The sequence below is a fragment of the Triturus cristatus genome, chromosome 1_2, assembly GCF_964204655.1.
Source record: "Triturus cristatus chromosome 1_2, aTriCri1.1, whole genome shotgun sequence".
Classification (NCBI taxonomy): domain Eukaryota; kingdom Metazoa; phylum Chordata; class Amphibia; order Caudata; family Salamandridae; genus Triturus; species Triturus cristatus.
The window spans coordinates 522,000,604-522,024,345 of NC_140580.1; the positions used below are offsets into that span (position 1 = coordinate 522,000,604).

General features: G+C 42.1%; 1 protein-coding gene across 4 annotated transcripts in view; it reads left to right on the forward strand.

The window, feature by feature from the left end:
• The window catches only part of DNMBP (dynamin binding protein), a 483,425-nt gene that overhangs the window by 449,720 nt on the left and 9,963 nt on the right, over positions 1–23,742 (forward strand). For all 4 annotated transcript variants that reach the window (XM_085606286.1, XM_085606284.1, XM_085606291.1 and 1 more), the window contains 6 exons: positions 2,648–2,752; positions 13,977–14,114; positions 14,627–14,959; positions 16,152–16,343; positions 17,804–18,002; positions 18,288–18,811. In XM_085606286.1, coding sequence (XP_085462412.1) covers positions 2,648–2,752; positions 13,977–14,114; positions 14,627–14,959; positions 16,152–16,343; positions 17,804–18,002; positions 18,288–18,811 — 1,491 coding nt within the window. The remainder of the gene's footprint in view (positions 1–2,647; positions 2,753–13,976; positions 14,115–14,626; positions 14,960–16,151; positions 16,344–17,803; positions 18,003–18,287; positions 18,812–23,742) is intronic.

Sequence of the window (23,742 nt, forward strand, 5' to 3'; positions counted from 1 at the left end):
ATTCACAAAGTCCTTTGAATAAATGCTCCCTCTGCCCTCCCTGCTTATAACCTCAGTCCCCGTTAGCTATAGCGCCAAGAAACCGCTGGTATACGTGCGCTCTAAAAGTACTTTCAAACTCAAACTCATTATCATAGGAATTGTTCCAAGACAAGAATTAACCTATTGAAGCCCATTTCACAGATAATTAACTTTACTCTTGACTGGTCTCTTTATTACGTAATTCTTCCAAACTGTCTTTTTTAATTATATGATGCATATTATCCTTCGAATAGTGAAAGACTGAATTCCTCCCATCAGGATGTAAGCCTGTGACACGCAGTACAGGTGTCCCCCGCCCCACCCTCCCCAAGGTATTCTAATGGCCCATCTGTTAAGTACAATTGTTATGTCTGTCAACAGATGTTTTTAGCTCTCTGGGGGACCACATCCATTCTTTAAAAAAGTAGTCAGTCCCAGTAAGAGGCTTTTGACCACCCCCTTCGACCTTTGGCCTTTGTGTGTTTTCTATGATTTACCATTGCTTGGATAGTCTGTCTATCAAAGCCATGCCATTTTGTGGATGTGTACATTGTCCCATTTTTATTCTCACTGCTGATGATCAAAAAGTGTTCTTTTATTAGACTGCAGATGTAGCATGAGGTGTAGTTGATAATAAAGTCACTGTGTGCTTTACTTTGCTGACTCGATGGTTTTTTAATCTTTGGTTTATGGCAGTTTTTTTTTTTACCGATATAATACCATTAGGTCATTGTCGTTACACATTCCTTTGTTTACCTTGCTGTGTTGCATTTAGAAATTGTCTTGCTGACAAAGTAAAGCTGCATGCACCTTGGCTGTTGTTTACCCCAAAATTTAAGACGCCCCCAAATTCAGATCACGCAAATGTTATCTCTGGCGATTGCGCTCCAGGTTTGATCTTCTGCTAAAGGCACTCCCCTCAGCATCAAGCCCTCTGTTAGTTTAGCGAAGTAGGAAATAAGTAACTGGGACAACTCCATAACTGAATCCTAGATGAGCGAAAAGTTAAAGGGTATTAATGCAAAATCTTATCAATAAGCAAATACAGATTAAATGTAAAAATGCAAGGAAGGCTCAAATGCAAAGTGCATTGTCAGAAATCAGAATTATTTTAAGTGTTCAATAAACTGTAAAATCATATGAGAAATGGACAGCATCCCTGGTAGAAAAGGAAAGTCATCTGACTCACCCTTTAACACTTAAGGGTTTCTTTTACACAATTCTTGCATAGCAAATGAGAGAATTTGCAATCTCATCGTGGCGTAACTAAAAAAATAACACGTATTGGTCAAATCAGATTATGAATCATCATCTTAAGGCCTATAACGCTATCTCACTTTCTAAAAAAAAAAAGCATCATCAGCACCATCGGAAGTTCAACTAATATGCAACATTTCTAAACAGTGGAATATACACAAGTGAAACAGTGCTAACCCAGCAACAGAACTACAGCAGAAGGACCTTGGGCACTTGCACCAGCAGGTTCGTTCACAATACAAGCACATTCAGGAAAAATCCATTGCATCATCTAGTCTATGCTGTGCAGAGCTATAGAAGGGCAAATGCACAGAGGAACGGGTTGGGAGGGGGAAGAGACAGGGTGTGATGACAGTGCACCATCAGAACAGTATCCGTGTGAATTTAAAATGGAGTTTTCATAGAAATCTAGACTGACTAAAATACGTCAATAAAACACACACCTGTGCATTATTTTAAACTTGTTTTAACTCAATTCATGTTAATTCTGTATTACCGCATTGGATCAATTATTAGATTGCTTTTTAATCAACATTTATATTCCACAAAAATGTAAATCTTAAAAACATTTCGACACTTATGGAGTGGAAATGCTGTCAAAGTGTCTGCTGTACAATCTTTTACTGTGTATGCCTTTAAGTTTACCACTTAAAACTAAATCTTTTTTTGGGGTCCCATTTCACAATACTTTCTTTGAGGTTTGTAGTTCATCTCTAATGCAGCGTGTACAACAGATGGGCCCTAATACTGGCATACATATTTTTGTAGCCCAAGATGATGCTTTGTGAATTTTCGTTCTAGAACAAGTTGGGCAACACAGTCTCTCAGCTATTACCCTACACTTCCCCTAATAAAAAGTCAAGCCTATTGTCTTTACCAGTTCTTGCTAATCTTGGTCCATAGAACTCTCCATTCGCTGAATATCACCCTAGGTCTGCTTCGCTTCCACCCAGCTAAATTACTCTTCTCAATGTTGTTTTAAAGAAACACAGTGAAGCATACAAAGTGTCTACTTGATTCACATCAGTGGAATACTCCTGGGCATCCTATATGATACAGTGTTTCACACTTATCTTAAGGAGAGGCAGTCAACACATGTCAGCAGAGGGCGCTAATGATTTGGCGTATAGAACTTGCCACCGCCATTGTAACCTTTGCTGTCTTACCTGACCGATAGTAAGAGAAATGCCCTAGAATATGCTTGCCTGTTCCACTGTAAATAAGACGCAACCAGTTTTAAGTATATTCTGTTTCAATGCATTGTTTAGGTAAATAATCACTTATTTGATCTTCTATGACAATTAATTGTGCTGCCATTTGAAGGGGCAAACTCACAAAGCTTGCGTAATGCGTTCATTCTGTACAACAGATAAAAGACGAAGCATTTGAAGAAACTGAGAAGAATTTCCGGATGCAGGAAAGGTTGATAAAATCCTTTATAAGAGATCTGTCTCTCTACCTACAGCATGTGAGGGTGAGTACTGCACAGTAGCGGTTATTGAGACTGTGTCTAAGGAATTCTACATGTATTTTAATACAATCAATTTACGATATTTGTCAAGATCTTGATGTGCTCGTCTTGTGACATCCCTTGTAGGAAACCTATTATCACAACTGCTTACATTGTTGATGCATCTTACGTCCGATATCACCCATGGCACATTGAAAAGCTACAATTGGGGTCGCAATGCATGTTACTTAAGATGCAGAAGAGGGTCTATTTCTAAAAACAAAAATAAAACGCATGTTTATTTGTCAAACCAATAAATTAACATGGTGAAATAGGAAGTGAGGGAGGTACAAAAATATTGCAAAATAAATGCCTGCAACAGGTGGTATTTAAACGTTTATGGTAATAATCCAATTCAAACATTTAGTAGTAGACGTAAGAATACCTTAATCTTGCAGGTGTCAACATAGGAAAACACACTTACAGTGACAACAAGTAGTTTCTTCCAATACAGTGCAACATAAGAACAGACAATAACAAAAGGTACACTGCGCACACACCGTGGAGTGCCCAAAAGGTGTCTTTTTGAAGTGTGGATGATCTAAGGATTTAGGTGTGTGCAGATGTACAAATACTCTGCAGATTTTGCCGCAACACATTCCCTCTTAAATATAAATACATTTGATTTTGTTGCGTTATTGTAAAGGATCTGTCAAAAACTAGATCCCATTTTACTAGATAACCTTTTTTGAAATGGCATACATCTACTTAATCAACATAACAGGATTGTGGTCGTACCGTTTTGGCATTAAGTAAATTGAAAAATATACTCTTGCAATTTAAGCATAATTGGATTAATGTCAAATGGAGTGTAGAGGCGCACCATCACACATATTACAAATCTTTGCCCTCTAATAAGCATGACAAGGTGGCTAATACAAGCCATTCAGGAAGTTGCATAATATAAATATTATTGCATCATAAACCGCATCTGTCACTGAAAATTGTTTCCTCATTTTTCTTTTGTCAAATACGCCAAATAATTTATCCATCATCCATCATTCTTCACATAACAGGGATCACCTTTCTAAGTTGATCCATTTATCACACATACTTGGAAAACTGTAAACTGCCCTTCAATCTGATCTTGATTGTGTCAAATCATTTTTGTTACCATGGCCTCCTTTCATTGCTGCTCTCTGCACGATTATCTGCTTTCTCTCTCTCTTGCCCCACTGTACCCCTTGATGTGCATCAATCCGTTAACTATTCTGCCTTTTATTGCTAAAATATCATTCAACATAGACAAGATCACTCTTGCCCCAACCCAATTGTACACTCCCGCACTAAACCTGTTCTTTACTCCAGTCCAAATTATCATCTTTCCTCTCACCTGTGAATGTCACCCTCTTACTTAAGGTTGTAACCCCTTGTTGACCTTTTTGGATCGCAGTCATTTAAACCATTGCGGGTCCGCCAGAGTTGTGACCTGCCTTTCCTCACTCGTTAACCTCTTGCTACTCCTGGGGTAGTAAACCACAATGTGCTTCAGTGGTCACACCACTACTCTGTCGACCTCTCCATCCCGCTACTGCCCTTTTTCTACAGAAAACATCTAATTTTCAGTTACCTTATTCAGACCCTTACCTCACACCGTACTCAATCCCCTATAATGTGACATCTGTGCTTGCCACGTTACAAAAACTGATCTCACACTCGTATCTAAGTTTACAGCTTTGCACACCATGTTCCCCTCTCTTCCATCCTTTTTAGGTCTCGCCTGAGCCAGCGCTCTGCGAGGCTTCTAGAAAGCACTTCCAACTCAGACCACACGCTTGTGCGTTTTTTGGGGGTTTTTTTTGTTGCTCACACGCTATTGGTCTTTGCGTGCGTCTTTCTAAGAAAGACACCACGCAATTGGCCAAAGGCGGGTGCATGTCCCGCCTTCTCTCTCCCCTGGCCTAGGGAGCTCGGGAGCGAGCAGCAGCGCGGCCGGATGCTAGCTGCATTCCTGACATTCCTATGTGGTCGCGCTTGTTTTTCTGTATTTCTCTTCTCTCCCCACTGAGCCAAGTTGGATGATGAAAATAAATGCTGGTTCCCACGACTTCGATACCAGGAAAACCTAATGGTCTATACTTTTTGTTCGAGGATGCATGACTTTATGATGAAAAGTATGCTGATTGGGGTTGAGGGGGCAGAACGTGAGCTGCTCTCGAGTGTGGGATGCTCCATTGGATTTAAATTCCATGTTCCATTGTGGGTAACGGTGTTACATGTATGAAGTACTTCCTATTACGTGTTAACCAATTCATCTAGAGGGCAGTGAATGCACACTCTCGTCTGTAACAAAAACAAACACCATGTAGCCATACTAGAACATGATTTTCTACAAGGGAACGTGTTGACGTAGCTGCTAGTCTGGCTTTTATGGGTGGAGAGGCGTCTCTTACTGACGTCAGACTTGTAATAAGAGGGTCTCGCTTTTCCACGAAACGTGAACTCCCCGGGCAGTTTCTCTTTCAAGGATGCATCTGGTGTTTCCGTTTCTTCTTTCGTCAGCACCTCGTGGTGCACCGTGACACACGGATTGCGAAAGTGCGTGACTCTCTAGGCTTTTCCTGGTGGTGACTATCAGTGCACAACGTCCGTTATAAATAGAATGCTTAGTAATATTTATCATAATTCCGTATTGTCCATGTCTAGTTGCGTCGTTGCCGTCTGGGTAGAGGGGGTGGGGGGGTTGTAAAGTATGACATGTCAGAATTAAGCAACTAGGACCACATTTGGAAGGTGTTTGTTTTTTTTTTTATATCCTGGGAAGAGGTTTTGTTTAAGGGGACATTTTCAAGTAATCTGTGTAACGGTAGTGAACAAGTTCATCCAAGGCAAGTGAAGATCATATTTGTAGTTTATTACAAGAAAATACAGGAGCCCACGGTGCTGCGTCCCCGCCCCAAGCGCTCCCGTCGTCAACTCCCAGCAGTGGCATTCGGAACAGACAGAGCTAGTCAGCAGCCACGGGCCATATCTCACAGCACATGTTTAGAACTGGCATCGTAAATACATTTAAACCATAACATAAGTGAATATGCACGGCCAGTGAAAGTAGGGAAACGGAGACCAATAATGTGCACCTACATAATCTATCCTACTGGCTACTGGACTAATTACCTACTAGGACGCTACTTCATTTACAAAATATGTTATTACATCTTCTTTTCCCATATAAAAAAGAACCTTATCATGAAAACACTAATAAAGAACAAAATCTTTAAATCTCTGAGGTACTACAACATTGAGTAACTGTCACGTTTCTGTATGCGTTTTACCATGCGGAACACCTGTGACCATTGTCACATGGAATGTGCACCCTGTTTTGAAGGCCTCGATAAAGCTTCTTGAGCAGCCCACTAGTCGTTGGTAAACCATACAGTGTATGTGAATAAGCGTGCTGCAAGTCAACATTACCTTCCTTGGACAACATTTAGTTGGAAGGCCAATGAAAAGATATCACTTGGTGCATCACACTAGAAAAAATCTTGTTCGCAAGAAAATTTTACCGAACACTTCTTACTCCATCATCCCCCTTTTACCATAAATAAAGAACCTTTAGACTCTTTCAAGAGTTGAACGGGGAAGAAAAAATAGATGCCTTATCATGCTAGATGTGTTTTTATGTTAACAATCAATCGGGTAATGCATTTGCTAATCCCTCCTTCACAAAATGAGCAAAGACTGTTCCTGAACTTTTTGCATGCATACATGTCCAGCTTATTATTTAGAGGGCCTAGATGTCACTGAAGGTAAGGGGGTGTCATGGCCATGTTGTAAAAATGCACTTATTTGGCTGCAGTGCTTACATTGTAAAAACAATAAAAGTGCAGGATCCTATATTATTTCTTTAGTAATCTTCAACTTCCTCCATTAGCACTGCCCCCTTCCGCCACTGGCACTGCCCCCTCTTCCACCACTGGCACTGCCCTCTCTTCCACCACTGGCACTGCCCTCTGCCTGCAGAGACTTAAAGCTGGATTGCCACGAGAACCACCTATTTTCAGCTGAAGTTTGAGGGGATTCTCCCATGATTAAAAAATAACACCGGCACACTGTCTCATCCAATAAACACATCTGCATGACATTTACAACCCCCATGGACAGAAGAAATCAGCATTCTTTAGGTGTACATTTCATCACCTTAGTAATATGTTTATACTCCAACCGTCCCTTGGCTCTGGCTGCTTATTGCAAGCACAGCCATGTTGTGATGTATGAAGTGGCTGGGATTCTGATATGGCAAGACTCAAAGCAAGAACAAATAGAGGGCAGGGATTCTTAATGTTGAAAGCTACTAGTGCATCTCCTTACAGAAATAATTATAAGATCACAGGTTTTCATTTGGGCAGAGATAACTCAACCCTTCATCCTTCTGAGGTTGATCAAAACGTCCATTAAAAGGGTACTATCAACAGCTGCTGGTCAGTTAGTAGAATCCTCAAAGAATGCTTGATTAATAGGAATATAAAATATAAAACAAGGTACTATCATTGTCATCCAAGGTTGATCGCACAAACACAACTGTCTTGAAGAGTTCAAGTAGAAGGTGTATAAAGAGGAGAAGGTGTGGAAACCTCCCCTGCTGAGCGAAAACTCGGCAGCCAGGTGTTTCTTCCAGCCTGCATACACAAGAACGAAATCCGACACCTCTTGTTCGGGGCTCCCACAAGCATTAGACTTTCAACACTTTGAAACTCTTTCAAAATCCCAGGATGCCTGGACACCCCAGGAAGTCCATCTTGGGGAAGGTCTACACCCCCAAGTGTGATACCCACCAATGTGCAATTGGTAGGAAGGCTGTGGTGTAGGACGGGGAAATGGTGGAAGCTCAACGGTTCCTTTGTTGGTCCATTAGAGCAATTATGCTGAAGTTTCCACACTGGTGTTGATCACTAGCAATTTTTAGATCATCGCCATTCTTCCCTGGACCACTAGATCAGCTCAACCACCAGTTCTTTCCTTTACTCATGCATCATTCGCAGTCTCCAGGGGGCTGTGGGCAAGTGTCCCTGTAAATTCTGGTGTCTCTTTTTGTGGATGTTTTTCTCACTTCAGGCAGCTCTTCCACTCTCAGGCAGGCATCTTGGCCAGAACTCTGTCAAGTGAGGTAGATGAGTCACAAACACTTTGACATCTTGAGGGCAGAACAAATCCTGCAGGAGATCAAGTTGGCAGTCAGATGCACCCCCAGTCGGCAGGTTGGATAGTCAAAAACTGAGCAAATCACCTTTTGCCGAGGCAGATTGTTTTAAAGTGTTGTGCCTAAACTGACACATTAAAAACCAGTCTTTACTGGAAATGAAAGTTGACTCTTTCTTCCATACCAAACAGTTGCAGAACAAACAAATCAATTATTCTGTACTTCAGATGATGATGCGAAAAAGCAAAAGAGTACAATGGCAAAACAACCCTTCATAGTGATCCAACCACTTGAATAACATGCAGCTCTTCCGATGTTCCTCAGTCTTGACCTGAAACAGCTCCAGATTTCTTCTTCTCCCACTCATTCAGCCCCCCTCTTTCATTCTGTCTCTCTCCTGTTTTCTACAGACAGCTTTGTTGACAGAAGATGTTGTAGGACTTAGGATAATGTGCTACATGGCTAAATACTTATTAGGTCCCAAAGGCAAGACCTATTGGCTATGCCAATGCTTGTTCTCCTTGAACTCTCTACAGTATTTGACACCATGAAAGATCCCACCTTGGTAGCTGTTCTTGCTTCCTCAGGAACCAGTAGCCCAGCTGAACAGGTTTTAATTCTGTGTCTGTTTTTTTCTGTTCTGCGCTCTCCAACAAATGGCCATCTCTATCCTGATTCTTCTGATGTTTCCCACCACTGCCTTCTGTCATGCAATACCATCTTTATCAGCATTTTCCATCACCAACATAAGATGCAAAATAAGTTTCACCTTCCCATCTTTCCACCTCACACTTAATATAGACTGTCTGGCAGTCATTTGTCATGGGCATGGTCACTGGATTTTTTTCACCTGCTCTTATTGGCAACTTAATTTTTTTTTTTTAACCGAGGTGGGCTACTTTCGTACATCCTCTGCTAAACCGCAAAGCAGCTGACTGTTTCTCCCACCACGCGATTTTCCAACCCCCTTCAATGAATCGAGATTTAAATCTATTGTGCATTTTGAGGTTTGCTTTCTACTTAGCACTATGGCCATCAGGTCTTCAAAAGATTCACATTGAACATCTCATCTGGACAGCCACCTGCCTCATTAACACATTTCTAATGTGCAAGCAGGGCTGTATCCTTTGTTGGAGTCATGCAATATTCCTTCTACCCCTTCAGAAGAAAAATCATTTTGCGACCTGAATGCTTTTGCACCTCCACAGACACATACTCCATTTTTGTATTACCAGCACAGAGCAAGTTTCTTGTCTGCCATAGTAAACATTACAAACTCCAAACCCATCAAGGCAGTGTGATAAGTCTTCAATTTGGCTGCCTCAAAATTTCTATCTATATACTCTTCTATTTACTAGTTATTCTCAGTCCACCATAACCTCATTCCAACCTGCTCAGGAACCCTCTCTATTGGAATGCACTTGCAAGTCAATTGAGAGCGTCTGCCGCACTCCTCATACTTTATAAGACACACGTCCTCCGGCCAGTGGACCAGCAGGCACATCAGACCAGTAAAATTATGCAAACAATGCAGTATAATTCATGTTTTAATGTCTTATGTAAAAACTGTAGCATAATTCATATTTTAATGTTGTCTTCTTTCCATCTGTCGTGCTTCATCCACAGTTAATACATCTGCCTAGCTAACACTATTCTGTGAACAGTGGTTCAGCTCGGAATAGCTGTCTTAATAGAAATTTTAAACCTGTCACTAGGTACTGGAGCAGGCACATTTCACTTACTGTCCTCTTGTTGAGAAGAACGAATGTGAAAAAGTGGTTGTCTTAAATCCTCTTTCCACCTCAGCCTCTTTCTATTTACCATGTAATGGTGGGTGGGAATCAGTATAGTTGACAATGAGTGCTGGAGAAGTCTTCACTCGCACTCACAGTGCAGGCTTGAACTCTAGGTCCTAAATGGGGTGAAGCTTTTCACATGGCAGACATGTTTGAAAGGAAATCTAAATAGTTCTATTAACCAATCAAAATTGCAGGAAAGGATTCCTGTTAACGCCTCTGTGAAATGGTCGAAATCTGAACTAGGGCTTACTAGCTGAATACGATGAGGGCAGGCTTGAGTTAATGTGGCCCACCTTTGTGGTAAGTACAGAATGCAAACAAATTCAACCTCCTCCGCTCCGAAGCTAATGAATAGATTGTTACGTGTTCAAGAATGTTTTGTGTAATGATCTATTAAATGTATTACATTAAATGTATTAAAAAGCGTGTCTATTAACCATCAAGCCTCAAAAGGCATCAGAATACTTGTCATGTATGATGCATATAGTGACACACCTATTGTTGTTTATTTGAGCTATTCAGGGCCATCATCCTTAAAAATGCTACCTGGAAGTTAGGATTTGTGTGACTCAACTGGGTTTTATACTTCCCAAGGCAATGCTGCAGGGTGAAGGGCCAGCCTTAACCTTTAGCTTCGATGCCCATCCGGTCTGTAGCACTGTACCATTCAAGATAGGAAACTGGATATATTTAACTCTGATAGTGTAAATGCTCCTTGGTATGTCATCTAGTGCTTGCCTCTTGATTTCTACTATGGTATAAAACGAAGCCTACTATTTTACTACTTTACCATCTGCTCATCATTGGTGCTTCAGTATGAAGGCCGATTGTGCATTGTACTGCTAATCTAGGCCCTTCCAGTTTAGAAACTTGTTGTATCCTGCACCAGATGACACAGGTAGCGATGTTGAGTTTCCAAGTCTTCTTTATTAGATCCATGTCCAAGTGATAACAATCTTAACCCGAGCCAGCTCTGGTCAAGTACCAGCCCCACCAGGAGCAGCCTGCCTAGCTGCTCAGCCCATCTCGAACTGTCACCACTCATCCACACAGGCACCCAGGCATTCCACGCATCACAGTCACCCCAACATTCCGTTACCATCTCTCACTCTGGCTTAGCAGCTAGGAGGACCTAGGCTAGTTTACATGTAAATGTAATACTGAGGATATAAAATTATCCCTTGCCTTTAAATAAAAACAAAAGTAACAATACTAAAGGAGAGAACTATGCACAAGAAAGCGGTAATGTTCGGAACTCAGGGATGCAACTTAAAGCAAAACATCACAAGAGAGTGAACAGTACAAATCAAGAAAAGATGGGCAAAAGACGACATAAAAAAATATGAGCATCAATATCCCCCATGAAAAATATCAAAACATTTTGAAGCGTAAGCTTTTAGAGGTTCAAGTTCAAATTGTAATACTCTAACATAAACTGTAAAATTATGTACTGTAAGGCAAAGGGTAAAACGCCCCGCAACACCAATCTCAATAAACATAAAATAGAAAGGAGCAAAGGGTAACACACCCCGCAACTAATCCCGATGAAGATATGTGGAGTGACGCAAAACGTAAAACACCCCGCGACACCAATCTCAAGTGCCAGAGAACTAACAAATATATGGGACAGTGACCCATGGAAACTGTGTAAGGGAAAAGCACTCATAACACACACCCTAAGTAGGGTTGTACCTTAGTACTGCGTGCAATATGTAACCTATCCCTTTTGTAAGGGATCAAATGTGATGTCCACCCACTAGGAGACTAGGACGTCCCATACGTAAATAAACCAAGACTATGGCATCACTACAAACAAAACAGTACCATAGATAATACAAATCGATTAACTGTAGAACACTAGTGAACTGTGCCCCACGCCGACGAGCAACATCTCACCCGATATGAACTTGACACAGACCTCCCTTGCGTAAGGGTACCAATGCATCCGAGAAAACAAAACTCAAGGTGCATAAATGTGGAGTTGCTGAGACACTATAAACATTTTGCATAGACTTTAGTTCTTAAGAACACTGAAACCACATTTTGGCGCAGCAAGGCTACAGGTGAGGATGGTCCCACGATTAGCCAGCGCAGACTGTTTTTACTTTCACAAAAACAAGCTTCACTCAACTGTTCATCTGAGAACTTTTCTCAATTGTTCAGATGTGTCAAGATGTAAAGCCGAAAATGTAAACGTACAACTGATCCTGAACACTGAGAGCCAGAAATAGTCCCTACAAGTAGCAGCTTCAACCAAAATATTTTTCCCCTTGGCTTCTCGACTGTGTGCACCATAAGCGTCAAGAATAAGCACACAAAGAACATAGAACAAAGTACCTGTGGTTTACTGAAGCTGTAGCAAATAGATACACATGTCGAACGGAACATCATGAAAACGAATCCCACGACGTGTTGAGGCACCACTATGGTCCCAATGCTTAATAAGCTTGCGGCTAGCTCCTGAAGCTCGCGACAACCCAAGGATGATCACACAACTGTGAACACCACACGTGATTGGCAAAGTTAACAAGATTCACTAGGGAGACCAACTGAGGTAGCAGCCAACCTCAAAATGGCGGAACGTTGACGACGTCATGCCGGGTGGCTCCAGGACATAACCACGGTGCCATGGAGACTAACGCGCGATACCACAGGGAAGGTAAGCGAGCGCGTGCAGCAAATGGCTCGTGCCTCAGTTTGTTTTTAAATGGTGCATGGCGGTTAAACGGGCATTTGCACAGCTCCTCTGGACGCATGTCCAAATTGAATTTGAGCTTTGTTGGACAAATCCAGCAACTGGCACCAAACTTCAGCCAAAACATTTCATTCATTTAATTTGCGTAGGCTAAAACAGCATGTGCTCTCACCATTGAATAATAAAAGCTGCAGTTAACCTCTCACATGTCAACTATTTGCCCGATACAAACGAAGCAAAAAGTACCTTTCTCACCACCAAAATCCTTAAGCGCTTCGTAAAAACAATAATCTGGCACCTCTCTTCTTGCGCACACATCTACATGCCAGATGCAGAACCCTCACTTCCTTAGGCACCCTGCTGCACAGAGGCACGTTGTAGCCGGTAGATGTACCCACTTTAGTTCAAATTTCAACCTTGAGCATGTTGTGACTTCATCCCCAGAGGTTCCTTTTAACGATGTGGCTGGAACACCAGAATAGGCTGTAGTGTAACTACTCCACCAACTCACTGAATCCTATTGTAAAATAAAACGCTGTGGCTGGAACACCTCCATGTGGCCGTAGTTTTACTACACATCCAACTCCCTGAGACCTTTTTTGAAGATCCTGAGGAGTATATCCAGGCTGTAGTGTCCGTTGGTAATGACACTAGTGGGTGGGGCCGTCCGTTGACAAGGACACTGGTGGGGCTGGCTTATTTGGAACTCCATTCTGCTTGATGTAGTTGCTTTAGTTTCTTGTAGTTTCGCTGGTTACTGTAGTTTCTTTTTAGTCTCTTAGTTTCTGTACTATCCTTAAGTACGCTTGGGTCCAGTTCCGCTCGTTGCCAAAATAATGTTGTATCCTGCACCAGATGACACAGGTAGCCATGTTGAGTTTCCAAGTCTTCTTTATTAGATCCATGTCCAAGTGATAACAATCGTAACCCCAGCCAGCTCTGGTCAAGTACCAGCCCCACCAGGAGCAGCCTGCCTAGCTGCTCAGCCCATCTCTGTCACCACTCATCCACACAGGCACCCAGGCATTCCACGTATCACAGTCACACCAACATTCCGTTACCATCTCTCACTCTGGCTGAACAGCTAGGAGGACCTAGGCTGGTTTACATGTAAATGTAATACTGAGGATATAACAAAACTGTATTTAGTTCCTCATTTTGAGCCTGGTAAATAAATATTGGTTTGCTCCCGGGGGCATCAATTGCAGTTGCCTGAATGGAAAGATTTACAATATTATTAGGTCATAGGGAATAGCTCTCAAACAAAAGTCTTCTCTGCAAATTGGGTTACCACAAGTGCTGGTTCAACTGGTGCTACTAGTACTGGAACTCGGAGCACTAGTTCTTTTTATTCTTCATTTTGTGGAGAAATTTGCATCCAAAATTAAGATTGATGTGAGTGGGTTAAGTCACTGCATCAATGGGTCCATTTCACATAATATTGTTTTGAGTATGTTTCCATTGAGTTTACATTCATGTACTACAGATGCAGTTTTGTGATATGTTGCTCTGAAAGGTTATATAAGACTCGGTTAATAAATTCTGTCCTAAATTTAGGAATCTGCATGTGTTAAAGTGGTGGCTGCAGAGAGTATGAGGAACCTCTTCGTGGATAAGGGAAGCAAAGGAAGCAGTGACCTGGAATTGTTGCAGGAAGTGCACCGTCGCATCAGTGAGAAGTTGTTCACTGACTTTGTAAGTCTCTGATTTTTGTTTAGACATTTGATCAGTAGCGCTGAACCCGCGATCATCCCAGAGATGCTAGAGCACATCTGTGCTATACAAATGCTTTTGTCATCATCTCAATAGTATCAATGTAAACTTGATTTTGTAGAAAGAGGTCAGATGGCGTCAGTGACGTCCTCTGCGTCATTAGTGCGCCCTATTACTACTGTGCATCATCACAGTTTGTATCAACAAAGTAGTCTTATAATGTAACGTTACTATGCGGTGGAAGTGAATGACCGAGTTTAAACGCGGAGTAATTTTTCTCTATTTTGTCGTTATTTGATGTTTTCAGATGCACATTTGCGGTTGATGCAGCATAGTTGCATCTGATAGTCTTTCTATTTTGTGTTTGATCTTCCCTCTGGCTTGTTACAAAAAGTCTTACAGAATGATATTGTATTCACCTAAAGTGTTTTAGCTGCGTGGAGTCTTTAGTAGTCTATATTGATAGTAAATTTTGTACTTTGTGTGCCCTTTAGAAAGCAAGAACGGACAAACTGGTCATTACACCCCTCAACCAGCTGCTTACAATGTTCGCTGGGCCTCACAAACTGGTCCAGAAGCGATTTGATAAGCTCTTGGATTTCCACAACTGCACCGAGCGTTCAGAGAAGCTGAAGGACAAACGGACCTTGGAGGAGTTGCAGTCGGCAAGGAATAACTATGAAGCTCTGAATGCCCAGCTTTTAGATGAGCTGCCCAAATTTCATCGCTATGCCAAAGAACTCTTTGTCAGCTGCGTACGAGGGTATGCGGAAGCACACAGTAACTTTGTGAGGCTTGCAATGGAGGAACTAAAACCTCTGCTGTTGGTGAGTTGACTGTTAAATAGTCACAAAAAATTGTCATGCATTCAAGTCTACCCTAGTGTAGGGGAGAGGTGTGGCACAGCGGCCAGAGCGCCTAACTCCAGAACAAGGGGCTCATGGTTCGATCTTCGGCGCCAGTGGCAGCTCAGCATCATGTGACTATGGGGCAACACAAGGCTTGAATTAGCAAAAAATGGGTGGGTAATAAAATGTAATCGAGGCACCCAAAATATTACTTGCCCTGGGCTCCCAAAATCCTTAAGATGACAGTGGACTGCATCAGTGACTGGTTAAAATTTTAAGTGGCAGGGAAATAATAGTAAGAACAATTTTTATATTTGGCAGGGAAATAATAGTAAGAACAATTTTTATATTTATAGCTGTATTATACGTTAAACATTAAGATGTAAAAATACACAGAATGTGCTAGAGAGAAAGTTCACTTTGCCGCAGGTTGGGGGGTTTGATGTCAGTGAAAGGTGGGGCCTTTCGCAATAGCCCACTTCGCCCATGCCTTGTATCGTATTTGCTTTCACCTAAAGTTTTAAAGCCGTGAATTATTTTAGAGTCAAATGCATAATGATAACATTTGAAGCTGTACAGGTCTACTTTTCTAATAAACGAATCCTGGCCTATATTATAAATAAATTACTATTTGGTAATTGTTTTAAACAAGGGTACTTCTGTTCAGAAGTTCTGTGCTTACGCCCACTTTCTGTTCCTTTTATTTTGTTTGCACAGGTACCTCACTCATTCACCCTGAAAGTAAATGTAATATAAGCAGTAGCAGAGGATGTGATTTCGTAGTGCAGTTTTAAAAACATACAACAGATGTTTCCAAATTGCACAAGGTGTATAATCCTGTTAAAGTTACTTGGAAAAGTGACACCACACTTATGACGATGTCTAGTAGAGGCCCTTTTTCAGTTCTGCTTTCTTTCTACTGTGCATGCACACTTTGACCTGCAACCAGTTACATAAGACTACAGCCCTGACATACCACACAAGTTGGAGATTTGCAGCATAACAATATTAAGTTAGAATAACAGATTCCTTAGCAAAACAATATCTTACTTAATTGTTGCTTGTGCATGTGGAATATTGTTGCGGTGCACCCTGCTAAGCTTTCTCGGGTATTCTTTGTACTTTGCTGTTGGTATTCTTTTTATAACATTCATTACCTCTCGGGTTACAGCTGCTTGGAGTTGCTGGCAGCGAAGGGAACCTCATTGCTGTATTCCAAGAGGAACACAACCGCGTTCTACAACAGCTCCAGGTCTTCACCTTCTTCCCAGAGGTTATTGCAGCCATCAGGAAACCCTTTGAGCGAAAGAGTGTGGAACGCCAGTCACAGTCTCAGCCTGTGAGGAAAACCATCCTGGGCCCAGTAAGTATATTTAATCCCTCACCTCCCCCTCAGGTTTTGTTATTTATTGTTTATGATAGTGCAGAATAAGGTTCTGTAATGTGGCTTGTTTTAAATTGAGTTTCACTTCATAATGATTTTTTTGTTAAGTTTCCTTGTTTACAAAATAGGGAACAGCTTGGTATTTTGAATAGGATTTGTAATGCGCCAGCATGGCATTGAAATGCCTTCATGAGGCTAGAGCATTTAGCTAAAACACATTGAGCGGCAAGTGATCATAGTACCTAAAACTAGGGCCTTATTTACTCCCTCCGATTGTAATTTTTAACAATTCCTTTTCGATTATCATAAGTGGTATGTAAATACATTTACACTTCTGGGCATATTTTACATGGGAAACTTAACCTATGCATCATAATGTTTAAACAATATATATATATTTTTAATCCATTGAACGTATTAGCAGATTTTGGCAGACTTTTGTATTCAATAAGAAGTCACTCTTATGGCTCTAAATATGAGGAAGGTGTTATGATGTGTTTCTTACCTGGTGTTTCTTTGCTGCTGCGTCTCGCGGGCTGTCATAGCGTTTTGGAATTCTCTTGGGAATTCCAGGGACGGACGGCATTCTCGGAGACGCAGTTGCCGGAGGCAGCAGGCTGGGATTCCCGTCTTGCGAAGATAGCCAATAAACTTACTGTGTTGGAGCTTACTGCTTGTCCGACTCCTTCGTTTCCACTTGAACAGAAGGACTGGCAGCTGAACTGTTTGCCCGTTTTAATTTATAGCCTTCGGTTTTAAGCTGATTTTGGGTGCCTACCGTGGGTATTGCATGTCGAGTGAGTTTGCTGTGGACTCATAGCTCATAAAAATGGAAGTTGGGGAAAAAAAGCAGGTTGTTGTAGCAATCTTCTCACTCGTGATGTCATCTGTGATATCATCAGTTATATAATTTAACATGTCATGAGTGATGTAATATGTGAAATCATAAGCAGTGCATGGTGGGAGGGCATATAATAGCTCGGTAAATTATAACAGCTATATTTTTTTTGCTAGTTTTTATCTCATTTAAACACCTGACTATTCCTTTACTTTAACCTTTGGGAATTTTCGTGTTTTTTTTAAGGTAAGGGAAGATCTTATTACCATACCTAAATATAAGTGAATTTTGGGTATTTTTTGTAATCCTGTTCAGCTAACTTCCCCAGTGTGCATGGCTTTTGGCTATGCACAGCTGGAGGTTGCCAGCAGGGCCCCCCACTAAATCTCAACCCCTCCCCCACCTCTCTTGCCCCCCTCCCCTCTCTTGCCCCCCTCCCCAACCTTCTCCGTTTACAGCTTGGGATTGGCAAGTGATAACAGTGAGAAAGGATAATGTCTATAACATGTTATTCTATTTAATCAGTTTTGGGGCACTTCTGTTAAATACATTACATTTTGTCGGATGAGCCTCTTACTACATCTTTTGAATTTACTTGCAGCCAAACTACACAATGCAGTCAGACAAGCATAGAGTTGCCCTCCTGGCTAAATATCCGCCAGAGAAACTATTTCAAGCAGAACGGAACTTCAATGCGGCACAGGAATTGGACGTCTCATTGCTGGAGGGTGACATTGTTGGTGTAATCAAACAGCAAGACCCAATGGGCAGCCAGAATCGCTGGCTCATTGACAATGGAGGTGAGAGACCATGGAGACCTTCTCAGACCTACGTTTGTTTTATTAACTTTATGCATCATGCTAAAAGATTAAAGATTCAACATTCACATTTGCCCTAACAATGACAAACATATGTCAAGATTTTGTGTCTGACTTTTCAATGTATTTTTTAGAGGTTTTAAAGTTCATTGCCTCATTTCCTTTCCAATCTTTGGTTAAGATCACTAATGGCATTTGTATTCCTTAAGAGTATTTTCATATTGGTCTATGTTTGTTATGCTAACATTTAGTGTCTTATCTCCACAGCATCCAAAGGTTTCGTATACAGCTCATTTCTAAAACCATATAATCCTCGCCAAAGTCACTCTGATGTTTCTGTTGGAAGCCACTCCTCTACTGAATCTGGTTATGGTGGCTCGTCCCCCATTCTGTCAAGGCAGAACAGCAATAACACTTTGACATTTAATGCAAATAACCCATCTGTAACCTTTTCGACAGCAAATCCGCAGAAGTCTAATACAGATAGTTCGTCAACAGCAGTCCTCAATCAAGCAGATGCATCTCAAGCGAACTCATACAAACGGCCCAAAGACACAGATTGTCCTACTCTGGCCAACCAGTGGGATGCTCGGGAGAGAACAATTGTTGCAGATGTGCAATCATCAAATATTCGCCGCTGTAGTCCACAAGATGCTGTGAATAACACTACAACACGGAAGAAGTTGGAAAAGGGACGAAGTGTAGAACCCCCAAAATCATCTCATAGGATATCTCCTTCTCTAGTAGAGCAAGATTCTGAGCAAGACAGCAGTGAGTCTGAAGGCAACCAGGTAAACATTTACTTCCAGTCTAGTGTTCCTAATACGCTGTGAAACTTCTTTTGAGGTGATCTCCATTAACAAGATAGTAGCATGTTTAGTGGGTATGGACCATGGTTGATGTTTTCTGTCACAAAATCTTGCACGTCTGCTTTTTTTCAGACAAATTTGTATATTTACAATTGAATATTTCTTGTTGTTTAGCTTTAAGTACTACGTTAGAAAAAAATTTTTGTCAGAGGAAACAAATGCGTTCAGTGGGTTACTTCGAGAATTCCTACTTAATACGTTTTCACCATATGCCATGTAGGACGGGTGTGTTAAGCAGCTTGAGGGTGCCTGGAGTGAGAATAGTGAACAATTTTTCAAGTGACTCTTCTGAACAGAACTCTTCCAATAGTTAGAATACGTAAATTTGCTTGTAGTCTCCTGGACTGGCAACATAGTCTGAGGGCACGTATTTAAGAATGTCATGCTGGCAAGGTGGAATTGTTGTTGATAGTGTGCTAGACTTTCTATAGTTTTGTGTCAATTACACAGTGCACAACAGTGCTTTTTAATAAGGTGTATTGTTTGGTGATTTCTTGGTGAAAACCATAACACTGTGTCCACAGATATCCCTTGTTCAGCCACCCAGACCATAAACGTAATCCCTTATTAATTTATGTAAGCAGTTGGCAACCTACACTTTTAGGGTAAGGCCATGAATGAAACCTTGTAACGGCTGAATAAATCTCCTATTGATTCCTCTTCATGGGACCATCGCAGTTCCACAGTAACTTTGAAGGAGGACATTGTGGAACTGCGATGATTACATAAAGAGGACCACATAGCCAATTTTAGGTTCTATCAGCTCTCCAAGCGTCTGTTCAATGTGTCTAGCGGTGCTTGGAGCACATCTTTGCCCAATGTAATTCACATGTTTATACATCTCAGTGATTTGCTGATAAAGAGCGTCGGCCAACAACAGTGCCTAGAACACACTCCGGCAGCAGTGTCACTCTTGCACAAATTAAGATTTCACAGTGAATACCAATAAGACCATCTCAATCCATCTGTTTCTAGGAGCATTACTAAACTCTATTATATTCAAAACCTAACCAAACCAGGAAAAGGTCATGGCATTTCAAAGCCTGCTACCTCTTTGTCAGGCAAACAATACAGTAACTGGGAGCACAGTAATGAAAAGTGGGGATGATGGCCATCTTTGCAGCCTAAATACCAAATACACGTCTGCATATGCAGCCACTCCAGGAGTACCTGGCCAAATAGTGGTCAGAAGTGATGGGTCAATGGGAAGATCTATTATGTGTAGAGGCCATAGTTCAGCACAGGCTTTTTTAGTGGAATGGCAAAAACCTGAAACTAGGCAGACCGTATCTTAAGCCACTGGTGACCATTACCACAGAGCTCGTCCGGTCATTTAGAAGAAAATACCACATCAGTTTTCTCAGTCTGACAGAAAAACAGTTGGCTCTCAGCGCATTGTACGTTCTCGTATGAAAAAAATCTGTCCTAGTCAAGACAGCCAGCTTGATCACTAGGTATTATATTAAAAAACAAGAAGGGTGTTCACTTGGCTCTGCTGTTGGCCTTAGCTGAAAAGATTGGTAAGTGGGCCATTACCAAATTAGATACAATTCTTAGCTGAGTATTTGTAGGGGTGTGGACAAGGACTTTGCTGGCCTGCTAAGCAGGATGCATCAACAAGTACACAAATGGGAAATGAATCCCCACTTCAGCACTACTTCCACAAATTGGGAATTACCTCAACTGATCTGTTCACCACTGTAGAAGAGAAAAATAGCTACGCTTCACCTCCAGTTAACCACACCCACAGTGCACGGGCAGCACACGTTGCATGAATTTTGGCAAAGGCATTTGGCTTGGGCTGTTTCTCCGCTACCTCTGCTTCCACATGTAGTGAAGAAACTCAAACAAATATCTGACATGCGTTCTAGTGGCACCAACGTGGGCCAATAGCTCTAGTTATCAGTACTTCTAGAAATGTCAGCCCTTCCACACAGAAAACTTCCCATCAGGGCAGGTCTTTCAACACATGAGGGACAGCTGACACATCCAAACCTCCGGGAATGCAACCTTGCAGTTTGGCATCTGAAATACTACAGTTTCGGTATCTCAAACTACATGAGAAGTGTATGGTAATCGACCAAGGGGCACGCAAGCCTGCTATGTGTACATATCATGCAACAAAGTGGAAATGCTTTGTCCATAACGGCCTATATGACCTAGTTTCCATAGGCTAATCGTTTTTGTCTTGGGAATAACTTTGGCATTGTTTTACGAATCTTCACGAAAATTTCCCCTTGCAATTTCCCATAGGAATTTGAACACAACTACAGCCCAAATCGCTGAACGGAATCACGCCAAATTTGGCAGAAAGCTAGTTCTTGGTCCAGAAAGAGTGCTTTTTGTAATTTGGTGAAAAACTGTTGAGTAATGTTGGAGTTATTAAAGAAAAAGAAATATAGAGATCTATGGACGCAAACCCTCCGCGGATCTGACAGATCTCAAAATATGATCCGATTGTCTGACAGCATTTCAACCAGGAAAAAAAAAAGCAAACGTGGTCTCCTGTTGTTACTTTATAACTGGCACCCTGGGGCCCAGATGATAGTGAAAACGAGTCAGTGAGGCGTGTGGTCACCCTCCTGGATGATTTCGACCCAGGGTCCCTATCCCCTGGGGCCCGGCCGAATTATGGAATAGGGAGGAGGCCGTGTGGCCCCTGGGACCCCAAAGGGCCAGGCATGCAATGGAAAAGGGAGAAGGGCAGCGCAGCCCCCCTCCTGAAGCCATTAATGGCCATGGGGATCCCATATCCCAGGGCCGGCTCAGCTATTCCCCGGGGTGCCCAGCCACTGGCCATAGGTTTTCCTGCCCGCAAGCTTCTGCCAAGCGAGAGCAAACTGTAAGTTCACTCCCAACAGGCGAAGGCATCAAAAATGTTACCGCCCACTGGGTTCCCAGGGAGCATCTTTTTTAGCTGGGCCGTGGGGGCATTGGGGCTCCCCGTGGCTCCCAACAATGGTGAATTGGGTGCCCTGGATGTGGGATCCAGGGCACCCAATCTTTATTGGCCAGGCCCGGGGGATTGGGTCCCCGGGACCAATATCAGCCTGGGAAGGAGGGCTGTGTGTCCCTCTCCCCTTGTTAATATGGAGGGCCCCGGGAAATCGGGGCCTTGGGACAGAAAATGGCCCAGGGAGGAGGGGGCTGAATGTCCCCCTCCACCATAATTTAAACAATGGCTCCCAGTGGATAGGGTCCCCAAGGCCAAATGCAGCTTGGAGAGGGGACAACATACCCCACTCACTTAAAGAAAAAAAGTGGGGGCCCTGGGTGAAATAGTCTTTGGGGCCAAAATCAGACCGGGAGGAGGGTGTGTGTCCCCCGCCCCCCCTACCCCTCCCAGTTGGTGGCTGCCTTTGGGGTTTGTTCACAGGCCCTGGCTGAATGCCAAGCCCTGTGGCCTAACCCCGGGTGAGCACAGCTGACAGCAGTGCATGGTCTGGCCAAATTAATGTATGGTAATTAAGTATTGCTTTACGTTAAAAAAAGAAAGAGAAAGTCACAAAAAAAAAAAAAGGTTACAGGGGTGTTACAGTTAGTAAATAGATTTTTTTTTTTAACTTGAAAGGTTACACTGGTGTTATAGGTTCTCATTTTACACACACAAAACCATAGAAATTCAGCAGTTTTAGTTAGACTTATCTCAAGTAACTATAATTCTCGCCCTGTCCATGCACTGCTAATTACCCTACATTTTAAAACACTTATAAAATCTTCTATGACATCATTGATAATCTCTGCAACATTTGCTGTAAAATTATTGATGGGAAAACTCTGCATGGTGGGGAGCGAGTTATAGTGACTGTAGGGCAAGAGTTATTGTTACTTGAGATAACTCCAACTATAACTACTGAGTTTCTTTGGTTTTATGGGTGTCAAATGTGAACCTAACTGTAACATCCCTGTAACCTTTTTATTTTTTTTTGTGAGTGAATTTCTAAGGTTTTTTTTTTAATTCTGTTTACTAATTATAACGTCCCGGTAATCTTTTTTTTTTTTCTTTCAATGAATATATCTATATTTTCATTGAAAAAACCAAAGGCTCAAGTAACATAATTAGGTGAAAATGTCAGTGCCAGTGTAACAATTTAACCAAAACAAAATGAGATTAACCAGTTCTAGTTCTTTTAGTTGCTATAACTCGTGCCCTAAGGTGCCTATAAATCGCACATACGCTATGCACAACTCTGTGGACCTTTGGTTTAAAAAAGGGGAGTGGGTGCATGGCTTCTCTCACCAAGCCTCTAGTAGCCCTGGGGATCCAACCCCTGGGATCCTTCTTTGATAATGGGGAGGGGGCGCCTGGCCCCTCTTCCCAAGCCGCTATTAGCCCAGGAGCCTCATCCCCAGGGCCCCCATTACATGTTTGGCAAAGTTCCAGCAGAGACAATATTAAATTGAAAATAGTTACGTATAATAAACCTTCAAGGCTATGTACGCGATAGATGATAGAAGGTCAGAAAAAGAAAATGCGATTGCCCCACCTTTTACTTAATTGGAACTGAAGGCAAGCCGATAAATATTTTTTGACTTTCCATTATATATTCATCTATATCACTGATACTCAAAGTACGGCCCGGTGGCCACTTGGGGGCCACTTGACCTTTACATGCGGCCCCCCTGCTGAACAGCATCACCAGCTGCTGTTTCGTTGCTGAGCACTAATATTCAGAAATGTTTTAAAATAAATGTGCAAGCATTTATTAACCTATAAATACATGCTTGCCACTTTATTTAACATGTTTTTAATACCTCCTTGCACAATCCCTGACCCCCTACCGCCACCCTGCAGGCATCAGTGCGGCCCTCGATCACACCACAGACCGTATTCTGTGGCCCTTGGGCAAATG